This window comes from Denticeps clupeoides, chromosome 15 (assembly GCF_900700375.1).
Source record: "Denticeps clupeoides chromosome 15, fDenClu1.1, whole genome shotgun sequence".
Lineage (NCBI taxonomy): Eukaryota > Metazoa > Chordata > Actinopteri > Clupeiformes > Denticipitidae > Denticeps > Denticeps clupeoides.
This window is the reverse complement of record NC_041721.1, coordinates 18,453,266-18,465,350: the sequence shown is the minus strand read 5'-3', so window position 1 is coordinate 18,465,350 and position 12,085 is coordinate 18,453,266. Positions and strand designations below refer to the sequence as shown.

The 12,085-nt window shown below is 40.4% G+C and overlaps 1 protein-coding gene and 1 gene segment (V, D, J or C); both read left to right on the top strand.

Moving 5' to 3' along the window:
* Window positions 1-605: 605 nt before the first annotated feature.
* LOC114764553 (immunoglobulin kappa light chain-like) lies at window positions 606-7,750 on the top strand. Its single transcript, XM_028954262.1, has 4 exons — window positions 606-696; window positions 799-1,105; window positions 5,956-6,011; window positions 7,083-7,750. The coding sequence occupies exons 1-4, from the start codon at window positions 642-644 to the stop codon at window positions 7,397-7,399; spliced, it is 735 nt and encodes a 244-aa protein (XP_028810095.1). The 5' UTR covers window positions 606-641; the 3' UTR covers window positions 7,400-7,750.
* A 2,686-nt stretch (window positions 7,751-10,436) lies between these two features.
* On the top strand, window positions 10,437-10,922 carry LOC114765264 (immunoglobulin kappa variable 3-20-like). The segment is given in 2 exon segments: window positions 10,437-10,492; window positions 10,594-10,922. Coding segments are annotated over 2 exon segments (384 nt in total).
* Window positions 10,923-12,085: the final 1,163 nt, after the last annotated feature.

Below are 12,085 nucleotides of genomic sequence, written 5' to 3'. Positions count from 1 at the left end.
GTGATTGTTTTATGCATATAATTCAATCAAGCATTATCAGCATTCTTAAATAGAAATATTGACGAACAGAATATATATTTTAGAAAAGAATAGAAACTTTACACTCATGGATGGGGGACAGCCTTGTCATTGTCACCCTGTGTAACCAGGCCTGGTGTGAAGACTGCTTACTGAAACGCACCTTTCATTTTCAAATATTTTTTTTTGTAACTTACCTTAAGTTTAAGGTGACCAGATTGTCCATGTCAAGGAGGACAGTATTTGTAAAATACCATTTCAGTTAACAAGACCTGAATTAGACACTTCAGCACAGAGATTTTGCTGTGCTGTGATTGGTCAGTGTCTTGCATGTGTCTCTAATGTTAATGTAAGACAGCGAGACAAGTTTTTCAATCCAGGAAACAAACCAGTCAAACTACAAGAATAACTGAACTATTTAGCCAAGCAGACGGTTTTTCAGTATTTTGTAAAATGTAAAGAAGCTGAAAGTTTCCTCCCTGACATGAATCTGGTCATCCAGCAACAGCAGCAGCATGATTTACATAGAGGGGACACTTTGCATTGTCACCACATGCCTCAGTGCTCTCACAGAGTTTATAGCTGATTTAGGTGACGCACTTTCATGCTTCACAACAACAGAAATGATCACAATGACGTTCATCATTGTTTTCTGGGTGTTTGCTCTGTGTCTACAAGGTAAATTACATTTAATACAGGAATAAATATGTATAAACTGAGCATTTAATTTTTACTAATTTAATACTTTTCTCAAATGTTTTGTTTGATTCTATTTTTCAGAGGTCAGTGGGCAGGTTACTGTAACACAGACTCCCAGAGAAAGAACTTTTCAGCCACAAGATACAGTCGTTCTGAACTGCAAAACCAGCTCTGGGATTTATAGTAACTACTTTGCCTGGTACCAGCAGAAACCTGGAGAAGCTCCTAAACTCCTCATCTATGCTATTAATAGCCGAAACACTGGGACTCCAGAGAGGTTCAGTGGCAGTGGATCTGGTGGTGGATCTGATTTCACTCTGACCATCAGCAGCATTCAGGCTGAAGATGCAGGAGATTATTACTGTCAGAGTTATCATAGCGTTGGTGTGTTCACACAGTGATACAGAGTCGTACAAAAACCTCCCTCAGTCAGACTGTACAGTGACTGCACTGCTGCAGCTGCTCCTACTGCAGGTGCTGCTGAGAGAGGAACATCTCATGTTCTGTGATATGAATTCACTTCTTGTGCAGGTCTATCTATCAACGTCTGCTCTTTACAGTGTATCATGGCAGGATCAAGATCTTCAGAAAAAGACTGATTGATGCTCATCCGGCTGGAAAACGTTTCAAAACCACAGACAGACAGATTGTGTAAAAAATGGAGGAAAGTCAAGACCCTTGTTAACCTCCTAAGGAGTTGGGGTCTTGAAAATAATCGTAGAATCGTATAATCGATGCAACGCAATGCAGATGTGCATTGATATTGCATCGATGCAGTGCAGAACATTATCATTCATATCATAATGACGTTGCTTGGTGATGTTCTGGGGGCGGAATAAAAATTCTTCCTTAAAATTAGTGAAGGTAGTGACTGTGGTGGCCTTATTTCCAGAGTACAACACTGCTCCGGGTCGCCTGTGACGTGTTTTCATGCAACCAATAGAATCCAAGCGGAAGAGTTTTCTTTCTACCACTTTGAAACACTCGAAGGGGAATGGAGGAAAAGCTGATCTTTCTCTGAGTGTCCAGAGATCTACAACGTGACATTATCGTCTTACCAGGAGTTTACAAAAAATTTTCACACTGAGCCCCGCGGCATCCTGAAAAATGACACGATGGACGTCTGAACCAGGCGTTTTTCTGCTGTTTGTGGCATCAGGGGAGTGCAGACTGGAACGGTATTAGACATTAAAATAAATGATTGTGTTATAAATCAAGTCTTCAGTTACATCAAATTGTTTACGATTCCAAATGTTATTTCATTTAATCTTGACAATAGAGGCCTTGAATTGAATCTTTGTATTGTTCTCTTTCAAAGTGATTGCCTGTAACTTGTTTCAAAAGAAAATGTCTAATTTCAATAAAACACTGAAAAACTGACATTTACTTATTCACTTTTGATTTGTATTACAGTACAACAATGCAACGGGGCAGTGGTGGCCAAGCAGTTAAGGAAGCGGCCCCGTTATCAGATTGCCGGTTCTAATCCCGATCTACCAAGATGCAACTGAGGTGCTACTGAACAAAGCACCGTCCCCACACACTGCTCCCCGGGCGCCTTTCATGGCTGCCCACTGCTCACTCAGGGATAAATGCAGAGGGCAAATTTCACTGTGTGCACTGTGTGCTGTGTTGCTGTGTATCACAAGTGACAATCACTTCACTTTTTTTATGTCGGTTCAATTCTTTACCTTCTGTCACTGTAGTGGTTACAGGCCGCCATCTTGAATGAGAACAATACAAACATTTTCTGCTCATTGTAGCAAATCATGGCGTCCACACAGGCGTATGACTCTTGTATTGGAAAATTTCATTTGAGACCAGTGAAGCGTGGTCCAGACAAAGCATGTAATAGTAAGTAAAGACACAAAGGCCCCGGGGGGACTTCTAATCAACTGAAGGTCTCTCTTACGATGGTTAATGTCAATGTTCATGGGTCCAACATCATGGGAACATTGAACATCAATGGTTTGCATGGCAGGGATAGAAGGAGAAAAAGAACATTGTTGCTTATCTGCAGTTTGCTAAAGATCACATGGACAAGACAGAAGGCTCTTGGCAAAATGTTTTGCGGATGGATGGACCAACTTAGAGCCTTTTGTTTTAATTGCAAAACATTATGTTGGGAGAAAGTACCTTTTTGCATCTTCATCAGGACAGAACAGGGAGCCTGGACCTTAGAGAATAAGGGGGGAATAGAGCAGAAGAGCCCAGAAGCCTAAGGAGAAAGAGCCCACATGAAGGTAGAAAAAGAGAGAACCTGTTTTATATTCTGCATTTCAGTTGCACAAAGGCCATTTGTTGGCCTTTTGGCACCCTGGTGATTCTTCTTGTTTGCGAGAGCAAGGCCTCAGCTTGGAGATAAACAGGGGGTCGTCATTAAAGCATTAAAAGTTATGGACCTGGAATTTCCTGTCTTACAAGGAAGAGACGAGACATAAATGCTGGTCATGTGACGATAACTATAACAAAATATATCATGTAATACTGTTGATGAATAAAAACAGATTAATACATTTCACAAGATGGTTCCTCTTGTTTAATCGTGTTATTATATTGCGGTTTCTGTTTCCTGTATCTCCCATTCGGTCGCATCACTTCCGCAGCATTAATTCGATTTAAGAATACTTCTGATGGGTGAGTAGATGACTGGGAGAAAATGACAAAGTGATCTTTGTAAGCACATTCTTTACAATAAAGTGGAAAAGAAAATAGAATGTTTAGTAGAAAAATGCTACACAAGGAGACATGCAGACTGGGAACATGAGACAAGAAACATGCAGGCAAGCATCGCAGAGACAAGCAGAGGGAAAAGACAGCTATAGGCAGACGATGGAGAACCAGCTACAACTCAACAATGTGAGTGAAGTATAGAGAGACCTTAGAACCATCTTGTGCCACAAAGATCAAAACTCTGTGTCAGTAGGGGATGTCATGTGAGCAAATGAACTGAATCACTTCTTCAACGGTTTGATTCATCCAGAATGCAGTCTTCAACATCAGTTGCAGACACCCACTGCTGTTCCACCCCCACTGCTGTTCCACCTCATTCAGCTCAGCCACTTAAATCCTCCACCCTGCTCAGTGCACCTCATCCCCAACCACAGCATCCAGTGCGCATCCAACACACATCCAGACTGTCTCTCTTAACCACCCAGGTAAGGAAGATACTGAGGAGGATTACAGCAAAAAAGTCAGAAGGTCCAGATGACATCAGCTCAGGGGTCATAAGGTCTCACGCAGATCAACTGTGTGGGGTGATGGAACACATTTTTAACCTGAGTCTGAAGCTGGGGAGAGTTCAGTGCCAAAGACTCCATGACCCAAAGACCTCCACAGTTACAGGCTGGTGGCTCTGACGTCCCTGATGAAGACTCTAGAGCTGCTGGTCCTGGCTCAGTTTCAGTCCCTGGTGAGCTCATCACTGGACCCACTTCAGTTTGCTTACCAGCCTGGCAAAGGTGTGGCTGGTGCCATCTTTCACCTCCTACATCGTTCCCTCTCTCACCTGGAGACCGCTGGGAGCACTGTGAAAATCATGTTCTTTGAACACCATCCTTCCCACAATCCTGAGGGACAAGCTGGAGGACACAGGAGTGAATCATCACCTCACAACATGGAACCTGGACTACCTCACCAACCGACCACAGTACAGTGGGTACAGAAAGTATTCAGACCCCCTTAAATATTTCATATATATTTCATATTGCAGCTATTTTCTGAAATCATTTAAGTTCATTTTTCCTCATAAATGAACACACAGCACCCCATACAGACAGAAAAACACAGAATTGTTGACATTTGTGCAGATTTATTAACAAAGAAAAACTGAAATATCACATGGTCACATTAAATAAGTGTAGCGCATGCAAAACCCCACCTCTATGTAAATTTACACCAGTTTTACCTCAATCTGCATTTTCTGCAGTCATGTACTGATGGACATAAAGGATTATTTAATATTTTTATTTTATTTTATTACATATGTACTTCAAATAGAAATCTGTTTAATCATCAATGTTCTTCATCACATATTACTAATAGACACAGACATTAATAAGATCCTCCATGTAAAATGTCACATACTAAATAAAATAAGTAATAAATGAATAAACTAGTTTAGATTCATAACCTAATTTACAGGACTATGAATTAAATCTTGTCAGTTTACGTCATGATTGGTGTCTGTGGTCGTTTTTCTGTGTTTCATTTTTAACATAAGGGAGTACATAGAACTGACCAGGGACTTTGTGGACTGGTGTCAGCAGAACTACCTACAGATCAACACCGGAAAAACCAAGGAGCTGGTGGTAGACTTCCGCAGGCACAAACATCCTCCACTGCAACCACTGAACATCCAGGGTATGGCCATTGAGGCTGTGGAGAGCTACAAGTACCTTGGTGTTCACCTGAACAATAAACTGGACTGGACTCATAACACTAATGCACTTTATAAAAAAGGGCAGAGCAGGCTGTACCTGCTGCGGAGGCTCAGGTCTTTTGGAGTACAGGGGCCAGACTTTTTATGACTCTGTAGTTGCATCAGCCATCTTTCACGGTGTGGTCTGCTGGGGCAGCAGCATCTCCGCTGGGGACAGAAAGAGACTGAACAGGCTGATCCAGAGGGCCAGCTCTGTTCTAAGATGCCCTCTTGACCCAGTGGAGGTGGTGAGTGACAGGAGAATGGTGACTAAGCTGTCATCCCTGTTGGACAACATCTCCCACCCCATGCAGGAGACCCTGACAGCACTGAGCAGCTCCTTCAGTGGCAGGCTACTGCACCCACGATGTGGGAAGGAGAGGTTCAGAAGGTCTTTTCTTCCAACCACTGTCAGACTCTATAACAAAGACCTCACAACTGACAACACACACACTTTGGTACATTTAGTTAAATTGTAAATTGTTTAAATTGTAAATTTGTAGATATATACAGATAAATTTTTGTGCTGCTATTACCTCTGTTTTTTGCTGCTATTACCTTCTTCTTCTATCCACTTTCTGCCATGACAATTGCAATTTCCCACTTGTGGGACTAATAAAGGTTGATCTTATCTTATCTTATCTTTCACAATAGAAATGTGGATTCTATACAAATTAAAAGCCAATGAACCAGAACCAGTGAAGATGGAGAAACTAATAAAAGAATAAAGTCACAATAATGAAAACATTAGAGGAGCTGCTATTTCATACAGAGACTCCAGCACTGAAGCATGAAGAGGTTTTTGTACGGCGTCTCAGTTACACTCCATCACTGTGGTACACGTTCGGTGGCGGCACCAAGCTGGAACTTGGCAGTAAGTAAAAATTTGTACAGTTTGTATTTTCTTCCACTATTATTTGATATGGTTTGTTTATTTATGTGTTTCCTGATTAAAAAATTAATAATGAATAAACAGAATAAAATATGTATTATACATCTAGTTTGGTGTAAATTATATATACATATAAGATCTTATAAACTTGTTCGCTACAGTTCCATCTGTCCTTCATTTATTTAAATCTAGTGCAGATTATGTTTTATTTCTGTGCGTTTTACTGGTATGTTTTAATATTACACTTGCTCTGGTTTATAATTTTATGTATCTGTGTATTAATATCATACACATCCCCTAATAAGCAGGAGTGAAAGTAGTTTTAAATTCTTGATGGTTAAACAACAACCAGCTTCACACTTATTATTGTTCACCTCTCCACAGCTTCATACATCTCTGAAAACATATTAATAAATAAGTTAATATTTATGTATTAAATATATTTAACAAGACAGTAAATGATTTTCTAGAGGAACATCAGACATAAACTGGTAGTAATGAAAGGCAGCTCAGCTCCGTCCAGCTCGGACGCTTCAGAAGTGCTTGAGAAGGTAGTTTCAGATGACCGAAGGTTATCTGGTGTGTTTGCTTGTTGAACATGTGACTCTGACTGGTTTGGATTGTGGGTTTTGGCAGCTGCTTTCCCCTCTTTCCAGTACTGTGTACCAGCATTTAATCTTTTACTGGTAAACAGTACCAGACTGGACCCATCTACTTACACACCTGATAATAAATGAAATTATATGAAAAAAATGTAAATCCATCTGACACTCTTAGAAATAAATGTTGTAGTAAAATCATTTGTCTTTATCTAATTTGGCTGAACCTGCATGTTTCACATTTACAGATCAGATCTAATGTGAGAACATAAGCAATGATTTACGAAAGTAAAGATGAATTGTAATTATTTCAAAATGTAACGTGCAGAGACCCCAGTGTATGTTTTATGATTGTGGAGATTATGGTGAGGTTATATGATGAGACGTGTCTACATCAGAAACACTTCATAACTTCATTATTTATTGATCTAAATTGTCCTGTTTTCTTTCCCAGCAATCACCCGTCCTACACTGACAGTCCTCCCCCCATCTAAAGACGAGGTGTCCAGTAAGGGTTCCGCCACGCTGGTGTGTCTGGCCAACAAGGGCGCCCCCTCTGGCTGGAGTCTGAGCTGGAAGGTGGATGGGAGCAGTAAGAGTGGGGAGGCCGGTCGTGGGGTCCTGCAGAAGGACGGCCTGTACAGCTGGAGCAGCACCCTGACTCTCAGAGCCACCGACTGGAACACGGTCACCTCAGTCACCTGTGACGCCACCTACAGCTCCCAGCCTGCTGTTACTGGGACACTGAGGAGAAGCAACTGTTCTGAGTAGAACCTGCTCACCCCTCACAGCAGCTACCTGCTCTTTAGTCTTCTGTCTTTATTACTGATCACTTCATGAATTCACAATTTAAACCAAGTCTTCTTATGTGCTCTCTTATTGGTAGACTCTGATGTTTTATGCAATAATAAAAGTTTTACCTTCTTCATGCCTGAAACAATGCCAATCTCCCTGTAAATCTAATTCTGGACAAATATTGAAATGACTCAGTTTCCAAAATGCTGACATTTTTCATATGTTAAATAAAAATGACAAAAATTAATAATTAAACTGGAACATGTAGCCTACACAGAAATCTGTAGAATAAGTACAACACAGCAGCAGATCCTCCTCGTCTTCAAACTGTCCTGCTCAGTTCTGTCCAGTTGGACTGATGTACCAATGCAAACTGTACCAATGCAAATATGATTCTCAACTCATAAACTCTGAATCCTGATATACCTACACAGTTTGTGCATCACAGCAGCTGTAATGGAAATTATTAAACTGTTATAGAATATACAATTTATGTTTTCAACAAAAACTAAGCAAATTAACAAATTCATTCATTTAATTAAAATATGAAAAAACTTTTTGTAATTGAATTAAGTGCTGAAAATAAGCAATAGTTGGCATGGTGCTTAGTTTTATATATATAAGTAATTTAAACTTATTTTTTATATTATTTAATAGAAATATAGATGAGGTGAATATATCTTTAAGAAAAGATTTACCCTCATGGATGGGGGACGGCCTTGTCATTGTCACCCTGTGTAACCAGGCCTGGTGTGAAGACTGCTTACTGAAACGCACCTTTCATTTTCAATAACTAACATCAATTAATGCTTACTGCTACAGAGGGCTAGAAAATAAATGTTTTAAATTTAAATACAAACTTATTTTTTTACCTTAAGATTAAAGTTACCCCATTTACATTTAAGGCATTTGGCAGACACCCTTATTCAGAGTGACTTACAACATGCTTTCAAGTTACCATCGATGAAGTGAACAGTTCTGGTTCATTAGGACCCTCAACTATGATTACAATCTTTTTATTCACTCTGTTGTAGATTCTGTACATAAGTTAGAAAACAAGAAAGTTACAAGTTAATCTAAATATTCTCTAAAGAGCTGCCATTTGAAAGTACTCAGTGACTGAGTTGTTCTGACCTCGAGGGGAAGTTCATTCCACCACCGAGGGGCCAAGACGGAGAAGAGTCTAGATGAATGTCTTCCTTTTACATTCAGAGATGGAGGGACCAGGCGAGCAGTACTGGAGGCTGTCAGCATTTTGATGAACTGATGTCAGCATTTAGAGGAACTGAAAGTCAATGACAAGGCTGTCCCCCATCCATGAGTGTAAAGTTTCCATTATTTTCGATAATATATATTCTGTTCATCTATATTTCTATTTAAGAATTCTGAAAATGCTTGAATGAATCATTTGCACAAAGCAAAGCATCATGTCCAACTTCTGCTTAATTTTAACATTTAATTAAATTACAAAAAAAGTGTTCTTTAAATCTTTTACTTTATATTTTAATAAAATTATGAAAAGATAAAGTGTATATTCTATGATAATAATTCCTACTACAGCTTCTGTGATGCACAGTGTTGTTATAGCAGGATACAGACTTTATGAGTTTTAATTACAGCCTCAAGCCTTTTTGAATATGATGCCACAGGCTTGGCACACCTCGCTTGGCCAGTTTGGCCCATTTCTCTCACAGCAGCAGATCCCCCTCATCTTGAAACTGTCCTGCTCAGTTCTGTCCATTGGGACTGATGAACATCTGCGCTCAGAACCACCCAACTGTACCAATGCAAATATGATTCTCAACTCATGAACTCTGTATCCTGCTATAACCACACAGTCTGTGCATCACAGCAGCTGTAATGGGAATTATTATTATCATAGAAGATGCACTTTATCTTTTCAACAAAATAAGCAAATGACAAGTTACATAATTTAATTAAAATATGAAAAAATAAAGTCTTTTTAGAATTGAATTAAGTACTGAAAATAAGCAAAATAAGTCAACATGGTGCTTGGTTTTTTAAATATATATAAGTAATTTAAACATTATCAGAATTCTTAAATAGAAATATAGATGAGGAGAATATATCTTTAATGTGGGAGAGACTTGTCATTGTCACCCTGTGTAACCAGGCCTGGTGTGAAGACTGCTTACTGAAACGCACCTTTAATTTTCAGGAAATTATGCTACATATTCTGATGCCCAATATTTGGGATTCTAGCCCACTTTTCTCCTGCTGCTGCTCTGTTCTGGTTTTGGATCCTGGACTGTAACTAATGCTAGCCACTAGAGAGCGCTAGAAAATCAATTGCAATACAAAACTTGTAATTTTTTTTAACTTGTGGTCAGATTAAGGTGACCGGGTTGTTCATGTCAAGAAGGACAGTATTTGTAAAATACCATTTTAAATAATAGTTTCTGAACTTCACATCAGCACAAAGTTCTTGCTGTGCTGTGATTGGTCAGAGTCTTGCATGCGTCTCTCAAGTCACAGTAATAGTGAAGTGATTGTCAATGTGAAACACAGCACAGCACACGGTGACACAACAAAACGGGTCCTCTGCTTTTAACCATCACCCTTGGTGAGCAGTGGGCAGCCATGACAGGCGCCGGGGAGAAGTGTGTGGGGACGGTGCTTTGCAAAGGTCAACTGCATTAGCTGGGAATTGAACTCGGGTCAACTGCTTGGGAAGCTGCTATACTCACCACTACACCACCAAATGTTAATGTAAGACAGCAGCAAGTTTTTCAATCCAGGAAACAAACCAGTCAAACTACAAGAATAACTGAACTATTTAGCCAAGCAGAGGACACCTTCAGTTTTTGAGTATTTTGTAAAACGTGAAGAAGCTGAAAGTTTCCTCCCTGACATGAATCTGGTCATCCAGCAACAGCAGCAGCAGCATGATTTACATAGAGGGGACACTTTGCATTGTCACCACATGTCTCAGTGCTCTCACAGAGTTTATAGCTGATTTAGGTGACGCACTTTCATGCTTCACAACAACAGAAATGATCACAATGACGTTCATCATTGTTTTCTGGGTGTTTGCTCTGTGTGTACAAGGTAAATTACATTTAATACAGGAATACATATGTATAAACTGAGCATTTAATTTGACTAATTTAATACTTTTCTCAAATGTTTTGTTTGATTCTATTTTTCAGAGGTCAGTGGGCAGGTTACTGTAACACAGACTCCCAGAGAAAGAACTTTTCAGCCACAAGATACAGTCGTTCTGAACTGCAGAACCAGCTCTGGGATTCATAGTAACTACTTTGCCTGGTACCAGCAGAAACTTGGAGAAGCTCCTAAACTCCTCATCTATGCTATTAATAACCGATACACTGGGACTCCAGAGCGGTTCAGTGGCAGTGGATCTAGAGGTGGATCTGATTTCACTCTGACCATCAGCAGCATTCAGGCTGAAGATGCAGGAGATTATTACTGTCAGAGTGTACACTATATCAGTAGCAGCTATGTGTTCACACAGTGATACAGAGTCGTACAAAAACCTCCCTCAGTCAGACTGTACAGTGACTGCACTGCTGCAGCTGCTCCTACTGCAGGTGCTGCTGAGAGAGGAACATCTCATGTTCTGTGCTATGAATTCACTTCTTGTGCAGGTCTATCTATCAACGTCTGCTCTTTACAGTGTATCATGGCATGATCAAGGTCTTCAGAAAAATACTGATTGATGCTCATCCGGCTGGAAAACGTTTCAAAATCATCTCTAAAAAGTTTGAACTCCACCAGACCACAGACAGACAGGTTGTGTACAAATGGAGGAAAGTCAAGACCCTTGTTAACCTCCTAAGGAGTTGGGGTCTTGAAAATAATCTTATAATCATATAATCGATGCACCGCGATGCAGATGTGCATTGATATTGCATCGATGCAGTGCAAAACATAATCTATCATATTAAAATGACGTTGTTGGTGATTTTCTGGAGGCGGTATAAAAATTATTCTTTAAAATTAGTGAAGGTAGTGACTGTGGTGGCCTTATTTCCAGAGTACAGCGCTGCTCCGGGTCGCCCGTGACGTGTTTTCATGCAACCAATAGAATCCAAGCGGGCGAGTTTTCTTTCTACCACTTTGAAACACACTCGAAGCGGTATTGGAGGAAAAGCTGATCTTTCTCTGAGTGTCCAGAGACCTACAACGTGACATTATCGTCTTACCAGGAGTTTAGAAAAATGCACTATTTTCACGCTGAGCCCTGTGGCACATGCAGCGCGTTCGGCCTGAAAAATGACGCCATGGACGTCTGAACCCGCCGTTTTCCTGCCGTTTGTGGCATCAGGGGAGAGCAGACTGGAACGGTATTAATAAAATAAATGATTGTGTAACAGTACAACAATGCAACGGGGCAGTGGTGGCCTAGCAGTTAAGGAAGCGGCCCCGTAATCAGAACGTTGCCAGTTCGAATCCTGATCCACCAAGATGCAGTTGAGGTGCCATTGAGCAAAGCACCGTCCCCACACACTGCTCCCCGGGCGCCTGTCATGGCTGCCCACTGCTCACCAAGGGTGATGGGATAAATGCAGAGGACAAACTTCACTGTGTGCACCATGAGCAGAAGTGTATGCTGTGTGTATCACAAGTGACAATCACTTCACTTTTTTAAGTCGGTTCAATTCTTTACCTTCTGTCACT